This window comes from Pezoporus wallicus, unplaced genomic scaffold (genome assembly GCF_028554395.1).
Source record: "Pezoporus wallicus isolate ANWC-B61680 ecotype Strahan unplaced genomic scaffold, APGP_CSIRO_Pwel_v1 contig_8797, whole genome shotgun sequence".
In the NCBI taxonomy this organism is placed as follows: Eukaryota; Metazoa; Chordata; class Aves; order Psittaciformes; family Psittacidae; genus Pezoporus; species Pezoporus wallicus.
In genome coordinates this window covers 953,216-973,695 of record NW_026641918.1, presented here as the reverse complement: position 1 = coordinate 973,695, position 20,480 = coordinate 953,216, and the positions used below count along the sequence as shown (strand labels likewise).

Here is a 20,480-nt window from a genome sequence, read left to right as displayed (position 1 = left end):
AGGAACACTAGTGGCATTATTGCATTTCCCTTTTGGAAGGGGCGGGTGAGAATAACTTTGGATAGCACTCTGACACCCACCCTCCCCCTCCCCTCCCCGTGGTTGGACTAAAGACGGGGGGGGAATCAAAAAGACTGGACACAACTGGCACTGGACAAGGTAATCCATACCCCCCCCCCCCCAAAGAGATCCGATGTGCGGGAGCATCCTCCTTTCTTGGATTCACCCTCCCTTGTTTTCATCCCCCCCCTCTCTTTGCTCTTCTCCTGCGGCTGCAGCAGTTTGCAGAAGTGGGGATGAAGGAGTGTTGCATGATGTGTTCCGCTGCTGGTTTTGCAAGGGGGGGTGGGGGGGGTGAGCCGGTGGTGTCCCTTTCCCTCGGGTCCTTTGGACGGGTTCAGTTTTTCCCGGAAAAAAAAGGGAGGGAAAAGCGTTTATTTTCAGCTGACCGCTCCCGTTTGAATGAAATAGAGAGAATTGGACGTCAGGGGCAAGCCGGGTCTAAAATGAGATTTAAAGGTTGGGGTTTTGTAGTGCCCGTTTTGCCAAGGTGTCCGGGAACGGCCAGCTCAGCTGCTCTGACAATTATTGTCAATTTGGTTCATTTTTGGCTTATAAAGTGTTTTGGTTTGGTTTGGTTTTCCCTGAGTGGGGTTTTAACAGCTTAGTGGGAAACTGGGACTGGGAGAGAATGGTGGAGAAAGTGCTCCTAGTAAATGCAGTGAAATGGATGGGCATCCTCTGCTTCGGAGCCCCGTATCCCAGGGATGCTGGGAAGGAAAGGAAGGGCTGAAAGTGGGGAAGAACCTCCGCAGCCCCGTTTCCAGCCTGTGTTTAATGGCACTCTCGCACTGGAGAGGGACCGGACCCTCGCCTCACTCTCCTTGATGGGAGGCGAGAAGCAGAGGGGCAGAAGTTGCGTTCTAAACGTGTTTTAATCCCCACGCTCTATATTTCCCCCCCATCTGCCTGCCGCCACCGACTTGTATTTACGGTTTTCTCCCTTTCCTTTTTGCCTGTGACTGGAAAACGCATTAATGAAAAAATCTGTGGGAAGAGACGGAAATTCAGTGAGTCAGGCTTAAAGCTGCTCCAGCCAAGAGAAGACAAAATAATATCGCAAAAGCTCTGTTAAACTAAACTGTGGGATGACACACGGCGCTGGGGTGCGAGGCAAGGGCTTGGACAAACAAGAGCTGCCAGAGGTAGCTATTGTTCTGCCCCTTCTTATCTAAATGGAGCAAATATCCTGTATGTAAAATATATGTCTTTTTTCATCGAGAAGGCAGGACCAGCGGAGAGACGAAAGTTTCCTCCTCGAGTGACTTCACTTCCCAAAATTAGCAGAAAAAAACGGTTCATCCGGTTAACTGTCTCTTTTTCGCTCTGCTCTGCTGCAACAACCAAAGTTAAAAAAAGAGAGAGACGGGGAGGGAGGGAGGGAGAGGAGGAGAGGGGAGAGACGCAGACCCGCTGCAAGGGCAGGGAGGAAAGCGAAGGGACAGAGAAGGATCACACAAACTTCAGGAGGCTTCGGTTGCAGGCTAAACCGGGTCAATGTGTGGAATATTGCTGGTCCCGGCTGGAAGTTATTCTAGATGGACGGCACTATTAAGGTAAAGGGGGCAAGAGGGGCTTGGGGGCGCTGGGAAAGGCAGCGAGGGTTGGGGTCTGGCTCCGTCCGTCCGCTCTCATCCTCCTCCCGCTCCGCCGCAGCGCATCGGGGCTCTCCCCTTCGCCTCCCCGGTGCTCGAGGGGCTCCGCAGCCGGCAGGGAGCCGTCGGGGCGGCCCCGGGGCCCCGCCTGGCGCGGCGGGCTGCGGCGGAAAGGCACTGACAGCTCCTGCCCTGGGGCTGCGGGGGGGGGGGGAAGCAACGAGCTGGCCCCAGATGTGTGCCCCCGGCTCGGGTTTCCTTGCCCGGCCCTGCTCGGAATGCGCCGCTGGTTCTGGGGGTCGCCCGTGGGCTTCCTCCGGGAGCTTTCTGGGGGGAGAAAGCGAGGGCCGGGGGTGGTTTGGGGTGAAACATCCCCCTGGCTAGCTTGGGGCCAGACAGGGGGAAGGGGAAGCCAAGAGTGTGGCAAAAACCCACGAACATAACCAGCCTCTGGTGGCCTTGAGCAACCGAGGACGCTGCTGGGACTTGGAGAGCGGTTCCCCCTTTTCTCCCCCCATCCAACCGGCCGGTCCTTCAGCCTCTGCGAAGATAAACCAAGCCTTTCCCAAGCCCCTGGAGGTGGCCGGCGGTGTTACTCAAAGCCCAGGCAGCAGGGGGCTGGCTTTCTTGCCCTGGAGGGAGGGGGGACCCTTGTGCACTTCTTACGGGCTCTTCTTGAGCGAGCGCTGCCGTACAGGAGCAGCTTGAACAGAAGAGCCTTGAAGGGAGAGACGCTGTGGGTGTGTTTGGGTTGGAGGATTTCGAAAGATGCCTATTGCCTGGGTGGGGTGTTGAGCTCTTCTTAAAACCAGTCTATTTTTTGCTGTTTTGGTCTTTCTTTTTCATGTTGTTTTTTGCTGACCTGGTGAGAAAGAAGCTGCAAACTGACAGGAACTGAAACTTTCTCCCTTAGGTTGCAGCTTGTGACAAGTGCACTGCTTGGAAGGGTCTCAAAAGAAGGGGGAGGGAAGGAGGTGGGCAGGAAGAGAGAATGAAGAGAGGGAAACAAGAGGGAATGAAAAGGTGGATGTCAGAAAGGAGGAGAGAAAGCGGGAGTGTTGAAAGCATAGACTTCGGGAGGTACAGCAGGAGTAAGACATGTTTCCCCCGCCACCTCCTTAGATCTGTACCAAAAGGAACCTGGGCCTCATTCACGATACATTCAGAGCACCACAACCTTCTTTGATTTGTGGAGCCCGAAATACTGTGCAGTGAAAGTGCAGAAATCTCCCATCTGTACGTGTGCCGCGGTGCACACATGGACTTGCTTTGCTGCACAGGCCATGGGCCCCCCACACCACCCTCGGAAAGGTGCTGAAGTATTGCCACGACCCATGTAGCTCACGGTGCCTACTGGGTGCTCCTTCTCTCCCCATGCTGCAAAGTATTATTGCTTCCTTCTCAGCCCCTCTGGTTTGGAGATGAGGAACTGCGACACTCTGCAGCCAGGCCTATAGTCACGTTGGGGAGGCTGTGGTGAAAGGAGGAACTCGGCCACATCCCAGGTCACTTCTAGTCCAGAAATACTTTGGTTCTTTAAACTAAGAGAGATGGGGTCCAGATACATCAGTCTCCTTCTGGGTGCTGAGCAATTCCAGCATCGTCAGCAAGCTGCCGCAGGTCCCCATGTCCTATCATTTTCTGTATCATTTTCACTTAGATCAAAGTTCCTCAGGATTATCTAATATTTCTCATCATAGAATCACAAACAATTTGGGTTGGAAGGGACCCTAAAGCTCAAACAGGGACACCTTCCACTAGAGCAGCTTGCTCCAAGCCCCTGTGTCCAGCCTGGGCTTGAACACTGCCAGGAATGGGGCAGCCACAGCTTCTCTGGATGTTCCAGTGCCTCACCATCCTTATATCTGACCCACACATAGCCAGATTTGCTGCAGTCCACCAGTGAAAGGAAGGGGCTAGGCTACCTTGCCTTGCTTGTCTCAGGTGAAGGGCAACGGGAGAGGATGTGGCTTGAGATGCTTCAATGTTTTGAATATGCTGATCTCCTGCCATAACCCATCATTCAGGGGAGATTTTCTAAACTCTAAGATGCAGGAAAGCAAGGTTGTACTGTAGCCAGAGGAAAGCAATTGAAAAGCAATTGTCCCTTTAAGTCTGCTCTGCCATAGGTGGTAGGCATTGATTTGTCTCAAAGCTGTGTGTTTATGTTGGGAAATAGGGCAGAAAGATGCATGTAAGTGACTAGAAAAGACCCAGCAAAAGCTCTGTCATTACTAGAGCAAGAACACAGTGAGGGACCAAATAAAATCTACCAGAGTGGTTAAGAAGGGCTTCCCTCTGTAAATTCAGCAATGTACCCCTCTGTGTAGAACATAAATGCTGTGTAGCACAGAAGAGACATGGGAGAGGGTTTTGCCTTCCAGATGGTTGTCTTCTTGAGCAATTTAAACAGTACAAGGGATTGTTTTCTCAAGTGTACCAGAACTATTCCACAGACTAATTGTTTTAATTGAGCCAAAGACATTTAATTGCACACTTGGCAGATGCAGGAGTCTGAATTCAGTCTACTATGGAAATCTCTCCTTTCGCCTTGCAATCTCCAGTATTCAGTTTGTACTTTCCTCTTTTTTAGGCCATTCAGAAAGAGTCTTAACAACTGCTTTTGCCTACATGGAATAATTTAACTGCAAACCTGCCCAGCTGCAGTGTAACTTAGTAGTAAAAGGGAACATCCGCTGCAGGGTTGATGTGTGTCCTAAGGGCTCACACTTGCATGGTCCTGGAGGAACAGAGCTTGGTCGGTGAATAGATGTGGACATGTTTTGTGCACATCGTGTGCAAGTGTGAATTGAAGTCTTTTGCAGAGCTTTTTAACCCATAGCTCAGGGAATTCCATGGGTTTAAACATATGTAATGGGATCAGCCTGGACTCTAGGTCATTGTTCCCCATCATGCACTGACTTGCATCCCATATGATATTGCTGAGCCAATGCACCAGGTCTAGAACATGTTTTTCTTTCTCCACAAAGAGTTATTTACCCTGAGAGGAGTTAGAGCACTTACTGAGGAGGGGGAGGCAGGTTTTGCTGTGCTCTTCAAACTACCTGTTCAATATGAACCTAGCTGATGCTATGATTCTAATATCTGGCACAGGAGGTGGACTGATTGGTTTGAAAAGTGACCTCTAGAGCAGTGCTCTAAGGTCTTTTATGGCAATAGAAGTGCAGCAAATCTATATCTTTATTAGTTTATTTCCATCTTCAGTTCATATTCTGCAAGCAACGCTTGCAAAAGATGATTGGGAGTCAGTGAAACTCATGACAGCTTGTGTTTGCATGGATTTGAAATCACTGGTAACATCTTTATTGCACGCCTCCAAATCACATCTTCTTTGGGTTAACATCCTGCTCTGGCTTAATTTATATTGTGTTTGCAGGGTTTGTTTTTTATTGCCCTAAATTGAATAAAAAATGGGTACATCTAATCTCAGCAAGATGCCCATGCACGGACTTCCTCACCATAACAAATGGTGTGGTTTTAAACTGTTTAATTGTTTCAGTTCCACTTTACATGTGGACAATAATTAAAGCAAATATACTTGCCAAAGCCTGTCTGTTAATTAAAAAGCCACATTTTGTGTAACTGCTGCTTTCATTCTGTGCAAACATGTTTGTCTTTATGTTCTGGACATAAGAGAGAGACCATCTGAAGGGCATTCAATGAACATTTTGCATTACTCAAGGAGATGACAACCATGCTTGTCTCCTTCCATGAGAAGACAACTTGTGTGTTGGTGTTGCTATAGCAAAGGGTGGGGTAGGGTTCTCTTGCAATCACTGTTTCTTGTCAGTTGTGAACTGTGGGCGTTCGCCTCTGGGCCTGAAACTTGGCCATCAAGATCTTGATCTAAGAACACGCTTCCTTTCTGAGCAAGTTGAAGTCTCTGTTTTGCCATTTTTAAACTGCCCTGCCTTTGGCCCTGTAGAGGTGGCCTTTCCTGGCACAAAAGCATTGACCTCGAGGGCAAGATTCTTCATCTCTAGAATGAAAAACCCCTACCTATAAACTAAGTTTGCAGAGACCTTTGCTGACTGGAGATTTTCCCTGTTGCTGTCCCTCAACAGCCATTTTGAACAGAACCATCTGAACCATCCAAGGGATAAATGACAATATTCCCTCATACCCTAGTCCCTAGTCAGATGGCATTTGTATTGCATTACAGCTTTCTAATGGACAACAGCAAAACCCCATTGGAAATGTTTGTAACTGGGATATTTTTATAAAGCTACATCATTTTCCCTGTGAAATCTGTATGACCACATGTGCCTTTTGCCTTAGTATGAACTTACAATCATGTGCTGCGTGCTGTCGACTTAAGGTGTTTGTACTAACTCCTATTTGCAAGTAAACCACTGGGAGAGTCTCTTCAGAGCCTGAGTAGCTCTGCTGCTCTGTGATGGAATTATTCCTGCTAAGGGAAGACAGGTTTATCTGAAGCAAACCTACAACAGAACAGCACAACTGCTTAGCTTTTAGGCACTTGGGGTTTCACTCAGAGCCTTTACAGAGGTGCTGAGAGTCTTGTATATAGTTTCTCCCCACCACTGTGGATTTTACCCTAACAGGATGTGGTCACTTTAAGTAGTAGCGTGCATGTCTTGAGGATTTCATGCTTTTATTTTAGTTATTTATCTAAATTTTGTGATCCTCCTTTGTCACTGCTTGGAGCATTTCTTCTAAGGAGAGTTTTGTTGGAGTTCTGGTATGCAAGGGTGGTATTCACTGGGGTATTATGGGAAAGGGACAGAAAGCGAGAGAAGCAAAGGGGAAGGTTGCACCTCGAGGTGAGGTCTTAGATGACAGGCTGATAAGGTGAGATATGCTGGGGGAAGGGCATTTATAGCAGTTTTTGCAGGAAGCAGACTTTATTTTCTTCAGGTCTCTCTGTTCTTAGAGAAGGCTTTCCTCCTCATTTCAGTTCACATCTCAGAGCACCAGGCTTAGAATGAGGTATGAAAGCAGATTATGAACGTACAACCTCCCAGCACCGAGCATCTTCCATGCTTTTACTCCCAGTAAAACATCTGCAAGCGAAGTTCTTCTGCAGCACCTCATAAGCTGCATTGGACAAACAAAACTTTCTCATTCTGCTTGCGTTTACTTGAACACTTAAAGACCCCATGTCCCATCTCAGTGCAAGCAAAATTAAAGGAGCCAAGGGAGCCTTAACTTCAGATGTTCAGATATCTGTGGCTTTGCTGCACACCTCATGTTGCAGAAGCACGGCTTGAGTACTAGAGCGTGCGTGAATGTGGGCATGGCTTGCCTAGAAAAAACAGGTCTAACGCATTAAGTTTAGCTTTACAACTTGGTTTGAAGCCAATTTCCCCCCCAGATATAAAATTCTCTTTAAATCTTTTGTTCTGAATCAAACAAGAGATCTGTTTCCAGTGTCTGTGCCTCTGTTGTGCTCTCACGCATGTGTGAACGTGAGCGCACAATGCACGTGATGTGAAAAGAGCTGCCTGTGGTGTACCTCTTGTACAAAGCCATGTCCCACTGCTATGGGTGATGCCTAAGAACTCTTTCTGAGTGAACAAATGTCTTTGTGCAAGGCTGCGAGTGCATATTTATAGCTGCATTTGAAAACACAGACTAAAATATCACCACACAAATGTGGTTTTCTGCCTCCTTCTGCAAACAGCCTGCCCAAACCTTTGCTAACTTGTGCACTGCATCGTCACGGACTCGGGGACACTCGGGGTGCTGAAAAAGTAACTTGTCACCAACCTGAATGGTCCAGACAGCAGCGTATGGTGCAGGACAATGTATAATCTACTGAGCTCCAAATATCAAAGCCTTCAAGATGTTAATGCATCTACTGCTTATTTTCTTTCTTCCTCTCGTTACCGAGGCCACATAATTACTGATGCGTATCTACACAGCGAGTAACGCTGGTCTAGAAACCTGTCTCTTGTAGTAAAGCCACAAATGTTACCTCCCTTCTCCCCCACCTCCGCTACCAAAAGCTTTTCCTTTAGCTGTAAGACTGAGACCTAAACAAAAGGGTTGTACTTTACTGCATGTTACTGTTGAAGACATCCAAGTATGCCCTGAGAAACTGTTTCTCCAGTGACAAATAGCACCAAAGGCAAAACTTGGCAATGATGACAAGGGACCAGTGGTATCTGACACCAGAGACACTCTAATTCTGGTTTCCTTCAATGTTTGAAGCCAAGCCCCCAGAATAGGTATGTAAGTGCATATGTGTCTAACTAAGCAAGCAGCTTGGTTTGTAACGATATTGGCAGTCTGTAATTCTCATTAGCTTTTAAAGGTAACTGTTCCCCCTGCCATCCAGGCTGCTTTCTAGGTGCTTACCAAAGTATTTTGCTTCTATAAACATGTTGATTAGGATTTGCAAGGCTGGCTAAGGAGCACTGAGTATACAGTTCTCACTGGAAATAGATGGGAGCAGTAAGGCAAAATCCCATGGGCAGCTTGCGAGATCTCAGCCTTTGCTTCTCTTCAGTGTTGGTATGATGCTGTGAAGAAAGTGAGCCTGGCTCTTCGTGTGCATCAAGAATTCTTTCTTTTCCTGATTCTGTTCTAAAAGACAGTCAGAAGCACAGCTCGGGAGAGGCTCCTGAAATAAATGCCATGGCTACAGCTAAGTTAGTGGTTTATTTGCATAAATCTTGTCCCTGTTCTTCCAGCATAGACTAATCCAGAGCTCAACCGACCACAGGGTTGGAAAGGAGTAAGAAAGTAATTATAACACCCCAACCCCAGCCTGACAAAGCTGCACGCCAGGAACTGGACTTTAGCATGATGGGCCATGCTTGTCAGTCACACAGAGGGAGTGGAAATAACATAACGGGCAGGAGAGCCTTTAATTAGTCATCTGCCTATTTCTCACTCAGCAAAACCTGCCCTTCTGTGTTTGATCTGAGGAAGGAGACAAATCAGCAAGAATACAGGTTTTTGGGTTGGTTGATGAGTGAAAACCAGAAACTGGAGTAAGGAACAGTAGGGTCAGGGGAAGGTGTGGTGAGTTCGGGAAACCGACTTCTGCCCGATGAGAGAATTCTGATTTGAACGTTTTTTATAGCAGCTTTCTTTAAAAAAACATAAAATAAGATAAGGAAAAGATTAGGAGAGGTTAAAATACCCCCTTTTTTAACAGCTAAAAGCAGAATTTGGCTCTCTGGTTTCTTCTGAATAGCTCCTCTTGTTGTTCCAAGCTTGATTGACTTATAACTGCATCTGAACCAACCTCACATCAGTTCCTTTTTATCAGCCAAAGTGAGACTTCCTGTGCTCCACAGTCTGGCTTCCTGATGTGTTTCCTTTTTCCTTTTAACAGAACAAAGGAAACTGTAACTCCTCCGCTGCTCCTGTTCCAAATCTCCTTGGGACTTCATATAATGTTAGCATCGAACATTTGCCTTTCATTTCTCTTCTGCCTGGTGTCTGAGTCAGGCTGCCTGGAGTGTTAGTGCCCTCTTCGTATCTACTTGAGTTTTGCATTGCCAGCTGTGGAGAGGCAAAAGCTGCGCTGCTGTTGAAATGAATTGACAGCCACCATGCCCTGGTCTAGTAAAGCAAAGCACAAAGGAAAAAGTTTGGCCAAAAGCACTGCATGTTTTGTAATGTTCTGTTAAGGCAAATAATCAGGTGTTGAGATCTCATTGATTTGCATGGGCTTGTCTTTGTGAACTTATTTGGTATTTGAACATGGGGCTAGAGCTTTGTGCTGAAATATGTAGGCTACTGGCACAAGTTTGCTCCCCAGGATGGTTACAGATACACAGTATGGATGGCATTGCTCTTGTGCATATCGGGACTGTCAGCCCTGTGTGCTTTAACAGGAATTATTCTCTTCAATCACCCCACTGAATGGCTGTCACTCTCTTCTTACAGCTATTTTTCCTTTAGCTGCTATAGGGCTGCAGTTCTGTTTCAGTCATAAAATCATAGAATCCCAGACTGGTTTGGTTTGGAAGGGACCTTAAAGCTCCTCCAGTTCCAGCCTCCTGCCACTGGCAGGGACCCCTTCCACTAGAGTAGGCAGATGCCTATAAAAGTGCTTCTGAACGTAACTAAAAGCGACAACAGACGTATGGAGCTATCTGTTAGTACAAACTGCCAACTGGGGCCTGGTTCTGAGAAACATACATTGAATACCTGCAAATTCCTCCTGAAATCAGTGCAATTCCTTCGCGCTTTGACTTCACCCGTTTATCCAAAACACCAGCGCTCAGCAGGCTTAGAAAGAAGGGGGAGATTTGCAAGTTCAGCCTGTCCAGAATAGGCAGCTTATATGAAGGTTCATTTATCCAAACCATCAGCATTCAGGAATGGCAGAATATGGAATATGATACCAGAGTATAGACTTGCCCTCTTTTCTGTTTATGCCTTAATGTATATATGTGGTGTGTATACATGAAAGGGTGGCCAGAGACAGGCAGTGGTTAAACAGCCTGAAGCAGGAAAGGATTACTGCGCCACATCAGTTAGCAAGAAGGCAGCTTCCAGGGAGCCATCCTCACCCCAGCCTAAGGGAGCAGCAGGAGTGATGGGACTTAAAGCAGTGAAAAGAATTAACATCATTGCCCTCCTACAGAATAGCCTTTCTGCAGGTTTCAGTGCACTGATTTGGGGTTTTCTTGTGTAATAACAAAATCCTACACCTTTATATTGAAAAATGTCACTTTGAATCAAATAACTTTAGATTAACTGAGGAAAGGTATCAGAAAATTATATCCCTTCTGTAAAATCCAGGGGAAGATCAAGGAAGTTTCACCTTTTCTGCTGTGTTCTGTTTATGGAACAATTTCTATACAGCACAGTTCGATTTCTATAAGAACTCCATTGATTTATTCCCTATTTGTCCATGAGAGCCGTGTTGCAGATCAGCTTTTAGGACTGACTCCTGATTAGAATCAGAAGTCATGAGTCATGATTAATTCCTTGTATTATGGGAGTTGTCCCCAGAGGCTCACACCAAGATGAAGCATGGCACGTAGATGGACTAAGAGCCCACAACCTAAGCAGGCAAATTCAAACAAACCAAGTAGGAGCTGAAATGCAGGAAGCAACTGGTCACTCAGGAAGTCACCATCAGAGACTCAGAGTCCTGGTGGCCATTCACAAGTTGTTGGCAATAGAATTACCCAGGGATTTGGAGGAGGGGGTGGACCTTAAATGTGGTTTTACCTCTGATACACAGAAAGATCACTAGAGCCAGAAACTGACACACTTAATGCTCAAAAGCCACATTGTAGTGATCTCACAGCATAGAAATTGATCCCAAAGGGCTAAAAGTTGTTTTGAGTAGGCACCACAGCTGTTCTGGGTGGCTTTGAGGTGTTCTGGGCGTTTAGAGTACAGTCCGGGTGACCCGTGGTCCTTCAGAGAGGCTTTGCTCCAGCAAGGACAAGATGATGACACTCCTAACCTGAACTTGCTCCCAAAATTCACGTGACAAGCTGGTAACATCCTTCCTTAATTACATCCACTGTACACATGCAGATCTTTCCCCAGCACAAATATTTATGTTTTGGTGTTATTTCTAAGAGCCATAAGCAAATACATCTGACTTCATTAGAACCAGCCAGGCTTTAAAGTAAGCATGCACTGAAGGGATTTGTTAGGTCAGAACTCTGAGTATCAGCCTGCAAATATAACCCAAACAGCCTGTAACAGCTCCACTGTGACAAGAGAAAGAACGATACGATGTTAAGTGAGGGACCGATGCACAGAGCAGTGTGTCTTATCGGGATCTGGGGTGCTTTTAATTGCACAGATTCCTCCTGAATCCCATTCTCTACTGTGCATGCAAATATCGTGTGTGCTGTGTTTTATCCAAGCGATGGTGAATTCCCCAGTGACACTGAGATTGTACTTGAAATCTGAGACGTCTCTAGTAAGCTGAAGGGAAACTGTGACCATCACAATGGCATGTGGCCCAAACTCCAGCTCCTCGCACCCTGCTGCGGATCCAGCGGCTGGGCTGAATCTCACAGTACCTTGGTTTTGTGCCACTGTCTGCCTCCTGCCTTGCATAAAGTGGAGCACAGACAGGTCTAGACTGAAATGAGTTACTCCTTATCCATGCAGTGATTTTACAGAAGATCTGGAACAGGGCTTTGCCTTGGTACCTTCTAATCCTTTTCTTCTGCAAAGCAGCGCTGTCCTCCCCACCACAATGATTCTGGGTCATCTGGGTTTTGAGTAGTGTTATACAGAAGGCTGTGTGAAACGCTTTCCCAGTGTGCATCACCACATGACTCTCTTTTGGTAGGAAAAAGGGTACCTCCACTTTTAACCCTGAGCCTCAGCAAGCTCCTGCCTGGGACACGCAGTTTCTGCATGTCAGTATTTAGGATGTCACCACTCCACTGGTTTCCAAATCCCAGCTGCACAGCTACAGGGATCTTTTGCCTTCACAGCACTTCCAAAGCAGTGGGCAAAGGTTTTAACAAATGGAGAGTTCCTCCCCTTTGGAAAGGGAAAGCTACACAGTGAGTTCAAGCTTCCTGCAAATCCTCTGGATTTGCACCACTGCATCTGGGTGTATCTCACAGAATATGGGGTAGTCATTAATGAATGGGATAAGCTTGCAGTTAGTTCCTTGCTGTTTGTTTTTCTATCCTTATATGTCATCTCTACTTCAGGAAGGGTGTAATTATGGTTGATGGTTAGTGTTGTGAATTATCTGTGCTACAGTGGTACCCAGAGACCAGTGTGGTCTCTGTTGTGCTAAGCAGTGTATATAATGAGAGTCTTCTTCAAAATTCCTTAGGAGTGAAGAAAAGTTAAGGCACTTAATTTGAACTCCAGAGTGGAAGCAGTCCTTGAGCTCTGCTCTCTGCTGTCAGACGTGACCATGCTCTACCATTCCTTTCCCAAAAGCTTCCAGGTAAAGGATGGATGGATTTCCTTTCCACCACCAATGCTCCCCATTGAAAAGGGCTTCTGTAACTTCATGCTGAGGTTTAAACAGTTTCCTCTGGTTTTGGACTGACCTTTGCTTGTGACTGATTCATACATTTCTCACACCAGCACTAGTAGCTTAAACAGCACTTTCCCTTCCCTGATGTTATGCCCCCAGTGTGTTCACAGCCCACTGCTGAACCTCTCTGCCTTTGTTTTGCTGGGATAACTTAAAATCTGTGTCATAAACCCCCTTCTCCCACTTATTCCTCAGCCCTCAGCTGCACCTGCTCCCGGTTGCATTCGTCTTTCCACAGCGTGAGTCACTGGAGTGGCACACGCTGTTCCTGGGGCTTGGCATTGACACACACTGGAAGATCCCTCCCTGATGCAATTCTGGGATTGCGATGCCAGAAAACTCCGTGAGCAGTTAATTCACTCCAGTCTTTGTCCTCAGCGGAGCCCAGCCTCCCTCAGCCCGTTAGGTTCCTGTGTGAGTTCAGGCATTTCACTTCAGCTCTCAGTTTCTCATCTGCAGAAGTAAGCAAGTGCTTCCTTCCCTCTCTGCCTTGTTTGGTCGATCTGGAGTAGATGCTTTTATAAGGTGGGAGTTGGATTCACGAGCAGCAGCTACAGTGATCTCAGTGCAGGCACTCCTGCGATGTAATGAGCAGAAAGAAACCCAGTGGTTCTTCCCATAATGTCCTTTATTAACACTCAACAACCTCCGACCATGTTCCTGAGATATGGGTACCGTTATCCACCTTTTGGGTCACGTACTTCTTTGTAATGGGGGTTTGTAGCATTGCAGCTGTGACGAGCAGCTACGTTTTCCCTGAGACCCAAGACCATTCCGAGCTGTCTGGAAGGAGTAAGAAGGGTGTGAAGTCCCAGTTGGTTTTCCAGGTTTCTGCAGCAAGTGCCCTGGCCTGCCTGGTGAAGGAGCCCAGTCGAGTACATGCATGTGCTTGTGAAGCTGCTCCATTGATTCATACGTAGAGCATGCAGCTAAAGCTTCAGCTAGGTTTAAACACCAGATGGTTTCTTACATCAGCCAAACTTTTATGTGCATTAAAAGATTGCAGCCAGCACATAGTCAGGACCCCACTCTCTCTGGCCATTTCTTCCATTGATTTCTTGCCCTTTCACAATGTTGCAGCTCTAAGGTTGGTAGTTTCAAAACCAGACTTCCAAAAGGAAAAAGGAATTAATAATTAAGATAACCCTAAAGGAATCTCCATGCTAGGAAGGTGCGTGCTCCTTTCAGAGCCTCTTTTATGACACAAGAACCACCCTCCAGTTCCCTCACATTTACATCACTGCTTCAAGATGTGTCTTTCCAAGCACTCCTCTACCTCACACACAAGTTCTTGTAGGTGCTCTTCTCTACCTCTGTGAACTTAGATCTCTAATAGCAAGTACAAGTGTGTGTGTGGGATTTTTTATAAGACATTAGAAGGCCTGCCATAGTTTTAAGTCATCAAAGTCCAAAAACTGTAAGGAATTAAACAGTGTGAAATGGACTGTACCTGAGTGTCAGGTGTATCTGCAAATGAGCTTTGCCTATGAGGCAGGATGGTACAGATGGTGGCAGTGTTTATTGATACAAGGCTCTCAGTGAATGTGCAATATACTAAGTAAGCAAAGAGCTTTTGAGTGTCATCAGCTCCAGTGGATGGCAGGAGCATAGCGCTTCTACTTGGTATAATTTGCGGGTTAAACTAGTGGAGTTAAGCAAACAGCTGGAAAATGGATCTGTCTCAGGCAATGCTGATTTGCATATATGTAAACTGCATCTTTTACACCTTTGCTGTCCCACTGACTCTATCAGAACTGACCTGAACTCAGTCAGTTTGGCTTAAACCTACTTGTTTAAGTGACTATTGCTGTTGATTTCTGTAACACTGCACACATCAAAAGCTTCAAAAGTGATTTTGTGGGACAAAACCTCTAGTTTTTCATCTGAATCTCTGTTACTAAACCCAGTACTGCAGTGAGATGGATTTGTGCAGCTACAGACCTGATATGTGCATGATATTTGGTCTGGAGCTGATATGGCATGAAGCAGGATGGCCAGCTCCCACACCCAGGAACTGTGTCCAAGTTGTGCACTTGGTTATTCACTCTTTGTTATGACTAACTTAATGGGTTATGGAGATAAGAGAAACATGTTCAGAAACCTGAAATTATCTATGATAAAGTTTTCTTAGCATCTAAGATCATAATCAGTCATCTATTATTTAGCAGAAAAATGAAGAGGAAAGATCTCCGGTCTGGTATCTGCTCAGCAGATAGCAATCACACTCACATGGCTTCAGAAAAGCTAGACCTTTCTGAAGAGTGCTGTTCAGTCATTAAAGCAAGCCCCCCTCTGCAAGAGGAGTCTCCTTGGCTTTATTCCTCTTTCTTACCCTGAAACCCTGAGCAAATCCTTAGAGGTTTCTGTGCCTTGCTTGTCCTAATTGTAAACTACAAATGGGTAATGCTCTTTGGAGGGAAGGCTGAAAACCAACAGATCTTCACAGAGATTGTAGGCTCTGGATAAAAATGCTGTAGGTGCCTCAAATGTCAATAGAAAATCCTCGCTGAAATGAAGTTCAAAGCAGCTGGATGTAAAAGATGGTGTTTTTTTTTTTGCAGCTAGGAAAGGAAAGACACTATTTATAGGACATAAGATATTCTAGTCACTTATGAAACACAGAAAGAAACCAGGTTCTGCCCTGAAGCCCATATAACCTAAACCAATCCCATCAACAGATGACACATGATACACATATCAAGCTGGAACATCCACAGGCTAGGTGGTAGCTGCACCACACACACCTTTCTAGAAGCCTGTGGAAGAGCAGTGGCTGTCACCAGCTCAGGACTACACACTCAGAGGGACGCTTCCTTCTTTCCAGCCCTGATAGTCAAAGATGCAAAAGCCACATGAGCCATGGGCTGCTTTTCCTGAGCAGAAGGGTGTATAACGTGCATGTGAAGCACAACAAAGCTGGTTGAAAGCGTGTGCTGAGCAGCAGTGGGGCAGAGGAGTGCTGTGCCGAGGGGGCTCTCCCCCGTGCTGCTCACCAACCAACTCGCTGTCATTGTTTGACTTTGGCCTGCTGAGACAGGTGCTAATCAGCTTCCAGATCACACTTGGGTACGTGGCAGGCGACTTGTCATTAGGGGCTGCAATAACAAGAAGCAGCTCTTGTCTCTCAATGCTCTATAGAACTGGGAACCTCTTCTGCACGCACCTGACGGTGGCTGTGAGCAGGGGCGCAGCGCCTGGCTTGCTAAGGACAAGTGCTTCCCAGTGAGGGGGGTTTGCATTTTGTCTTGTTTGACAGTCATTTAGCAAGTGCCATTTGGTGCAAGCTGATCCTTAAAAAACAAAGGGTGTGTGTATGTGTGTGTGAATGCAGCTAACATGAGTTTTGCCTTTTGAGCAAGCTCAGAGCCTGCCCCCGCTTCTTCATGGAACTCTTGAGTGCGGTTGGGCACGGGGGTGTTGGAGGAGTGGAAACCCTGACCTCAGATGTTTCATTGAGAGAGGCTGGTTCTTTCCTCATCCTCATGAAAAAAGATGCAAAAGGTAAAGAAGAAAATGCACAAGGCAACCTGAGTCATAGAAAGCCTGGTTTCCTGATAGTTATTCATTGCCATTCACAGTCACCTCCTGCAGTTTTAGATAAGAGAATTATCTTGCAGGTTAGATGAGCAATGGAGATCTGAGGTGAGGAATGAGGCATGTGGCTTGAGTAACACAAGAACCAAGTGAGATGCCCCTGCAGAAAGTAAGAGGGAAGCTTGGGCACCCACCCAAAGGCTGAGAGGGCAGCCCTGGTATTAGGCTTAAAAGCATTTCCTCTTTGCCAGAGAAGAAGTAAGAAATCTGAGGAGGGATTCAGCTGAGGAGAGTTATCAGGCAGGTGAAAACAGCAAACAAGGCCAGCACAGTTGTGAGCTGCCTCTGCGTTCATACTCTCGTGTCACCAAGCTGGGCTCATAATAAACACTCTGTATGATACAAGCACACGTGGCAGAAGGCACTTGGTTCTGGATACCACATGCCAGAGAGGCTTTGAGAAATAAGAGTAAAGAGAAGCACGAGACAGGACAGTGTGGGGCTAATCATCTTCTATGGAAGGACTGAAGTAGAAATGCTTGATGGCATGGCAGTGCTGTTGCCAGCTTTTGTGGTATCTGATTTTCATCTGGAAAGCCTGACTTGCGTTCTAATTCCATAGGAATATCAGCATTTAGTTAATGAAAGTGAGTTTCTTCAGACTGCAGGGAAGAGATTGAGATGAGATGTGAGGAAGAAGTTCTTTCCAGTGGGGGTGCTGAGGCACTGGCACAGGGTGCCCAGAGAAGCTGTGGCTGCCCCATCCCTGGCAGTGCTCAAGGCCAGGTTGGACACAGGGGCTTGGAGCAAGCTGCTCCAGTGGAAGGTGTCCCTGACTGTGGCAGGGGTTGGAGCTGGATGAGCTTTAAGGTCCCTTCCAACCCAAACCAGTCTGGGATTCTGTGATTCTGTGATGCACTGTGCTGGGTCCTGTGGGCAGCCCTGCCTAAAGGTTTAAGATACAAGCCAGTGAGGGGAGGGCATGGGAGTGATTTGACAGGTAGGTGATGTAGGTGATGCCAAGGAAGTGCTGTGTGAGCTCCTCAGTTTAAAATTAAACCTGGCAAAACCCCAGGCAAGAAAAAGGAAAGGCCTTTTTGGGAGCTGAGGTCAGAGAAGTCATTTTGCCCCCCTTTCCCCACCCATTCCAATTCTATTATTCCTCTATTACACACATGAGAAAAGAAGGAGGGTTTTGAATCATGTTTATTAATTCAGAGTGACAATAGGACACCTGGACTAGCACCTGTCAGAATAGGATGCAAATTAGCCCAGGAAAGCTAGTCTTGATCAGTGCAGCCCTAATGAAGCACTAATAGAAGTGATAATGCTTTGAGGGGTATTCAGAGGAGCAAGAACTGCTCGAATATCGGCTCAATTGCATTAATGCAGCACTGCTCACATTCACAGGGACTTCCTGATGCTTTTCTGCTGCTCTTTGGTTTTTAAACAGCCAAACGTGGGACTTATTATAATATTTGCAAACAATGGGGTCGTGGAGATGCTGTGATTTACTGCAGAGATAGAGAGGGGGGTGATGTTTGAAAGCTTAAATTAAAGCAGGATTTGCTCCTGTTCTCTCAAAGGAGAGGTTAACATTTTGCCAATAACTATCACAGGCTGTAAATGGCCTAAGTGTCATCTGATGGATTTTTCTGATTGCTTTTAATCGAGGTCTTTAGGCATCATGGGGTGTAAGCAAAGAAAGGAGCTGAACATTCACGAGCCTTTCATGAGTGGAACACACCTTAGATGTGACTAGGGTAAGAAAGAAACTGCCCTGACAATGAAGTAACAACAGGTTCTGTGCTTCCTGATTTACACTTTTTTATCATCATTATTTTCAATGTTCCTCATTCTGTATCTCAGGGAGATAAACTGCTCTGCATACATGGATATAGGCTTGCATAGGTTTTGAGAGTAGGTGGAGGCTTTTTCACCCTGCAGAGATAGTAAGTTGCTGTGTTATCTATTTCATCTCCCATATGTGGTGGGGTTTTTTAGCCCTATCAAACTTCAGACCAAATTTAGACAATGGGACTGCATTAGAAAAACTCACTTTACTATGTTCAGATCAGAAGAAAGACAGCAAAGCTGAGGCTGGGATATGTAGGTGATCTTCCCATGAAAATGATTCCTTTTTGCTGAGTGCCTTCTCAGGAGAAAGGGATAAATGGAAGGGAGCTCATTGCCCTACCTGAAAACAAAAGACAAAGACATGGAAATGATTTTCCAAACAAAGAGAATCCTGGGATTGGGCTAACCTGAAGATTGAGATAAAAGGGTTTTAGTGTCCTCAGTTTCTTTGTGAATAGGACCCCAAATGCACCAAAGGGTATTTGTGTGTAAGTGTACAAACTCAGCGGTTACCAGGGCTCCTGTTTGCGCTGAGGTGTGGCCCTTTGGGTCAGCTGCAGAGGAGTTCTCGCACACAGTGAACCTTTAAAAGCAAAGACAGGTTTGGGGGGGCTGACACCAGGACTGGGAGCCATACAGGTTTAGCAGAGAGCGTATTGGGTGAAGTGCCTGCAAACCTCCAGCTGACACAAGCTGTATCCTCTCCCACGAAAAGCTTCATAATAATCTGTGCAGAACATCACTTTGGGATAAACACAATAATGCTATAAATACCCCAGGCCATTTCCTGTTGTTCTTACTGCAGCTTGCACAGGGTTTGTGTCTGGGTGAGGGTGTGACTGTAACCCACATAGTAACACATACGTTAACCTTCTTCTCTGCTTCTCGCTGACTGCATTATGGGATGGAGTGAAAACATGGGCTTTTTCTAACGAAAAGCATCCTTTGTCAGTTAACCTGTGGTTTGTTCTACTGAACACATTCATCATTAAGCAATATTCTTTATGTAAAGCATTTAGGGCAGCAAAAGGATTAGCTCTTGTGCTAGTGAAGCGATGAGCTGACTGCATATAGCGAGCCATGGTCACATACACCTCTCACTCTCATCCTTAAGGGAAATTAAACACACCTTAGAACATGAATTGAGAGCAACACGAATGCAACCGTCTCGCTGAATGTTTAGGGTATTGCTTGGTATTTACTGAATTGTATATTTTAAGTGGGTTTGTTGTTTTACTGAAAGCAAGAGCAAAAGTTACCCTTGCACCTGCTTGCAAATTACATAAACACAATGCGAGGAAAGCAAACAAATTGCAGAGGGAGGCCCCTGACTCCTAATGAATGAATCCAGTTTTTAGAGGACCAGACTGGAAGTGCCTGGGACGACATCAACTTTTAACCCAGCACTTTCATTCAAACCAGTATTATTTTGGTTTGAAACAGCAATGTGCTGTTTGCTCCACAGAGCAAACTGAAACCCCGGATTATGAATAGCTGCCGAATGGCTTAGACTTTTTGTCTAAGTTAAACCAGAAATTTAGGGCCATATATAAAGAAGAACTTGGGTACCTCCAAAGAAGATACTGCACTGCTTACATCTTTAAGAGTTCCCCCCTAAAGTGAAACCCAAACTCAGATTGACATTACTCCAAGTCCCTAAGCTTGGATCTGCTTTTGAAGTATGTGGTCACTTTTAACTAGGTAGTAAATCCCATCTCCCTTCAACAACAGCAATTATCATTTCTTCCTTCAGTTTATAGAGACAATAGTTAAATAAGATGATTTTGCCAAGAGAGAGATGGACAAACTGAAGAGAAACTGCCCCAGCTGTGAAAAGAACCAGGACCCATCACTCATCTGCTTGTTGCTGTCCCTGAGCGAAGAAAGAACTGCTCAGAAGCAGCATCTTTTTTAAAGGAGATCATTGTAAACTAATTTCCCTGTGATTGTGGCCAAATGAGGCAGAGTGGGTGTGTGCAATGGATATGTTTCATGTGAAAGGCAAGGAAGGAAATGGTAATAGCAGGCAAGTATGGGAGGGAAAGGCCTGATGAATGAAAGAGGCAGAATGCTCCACTCCTGCTTATTGAGGTTTTACCTCCATGAAGTTTAATATTAAGCAAGTTGAGGCAGAGAGTGGCATTTGCAAAAGCTTTAAATGAAGGGCAAAATGTATTTTGCTCATCTGATTCGTATTTGCCTCTGAAGATGCCCCTAAATGAAACACCTTACTTACGTGTCACACGGTGGCTCAGCACTTAAAGCAGTGAGAATCCATACCGTTGGGCTCTCAGCCTGACTTTACTGCACTTGTGCTGTTTGACCTTCAGAGAGTGATGTCTCTGTGTCTTGCCTGATCGCATGTTAAAGAAAAGCTTTTCACAGGTGAGAAAAGTGGTGTGAAATCTACCCCTAAACATGACCTTTAGTATGGAGATATAGCAAGGCAATATTTT

The 20,480-nt window shown here is 46.0% G+C and overlaps 1 protein-coding gene across 4 annotated transcripts in view; it reads left to right on the top strand.

Moving 5' to 3' along the window:
* FLI1 (Fli-1 proto-oncogene, ETS transcription factor) overlaps window positions 1-20,480 on the top strand; it is a 79,276-nt gene that overhangs the window by 10,658 nt on the left and 48,138 nt on the right. Inside the window, exon 1 of one of the 4 annotated variants that reach the window (XM_057425981.1) lies at window positions 8-159. The exons of 2 other annotated variants lie outside the window; for them this stretch is intronic. Coding sequence is in view for 1 of the 2 variants with exons in the window: in XM_057425980.1 (XP_057281963.1) it covers window positions 1,599-1,616 (18 nt within the window). In the remaining variant the exon portion in view is untranslated. Of the gene's footprint in view, window positions 1-7; window positions 160-1,377; window positions 1,617-20,480 lie in introns of those variants that run through there. One more of the 4 variants, XM_057425980.1, reaches the window with a different exon arrangement.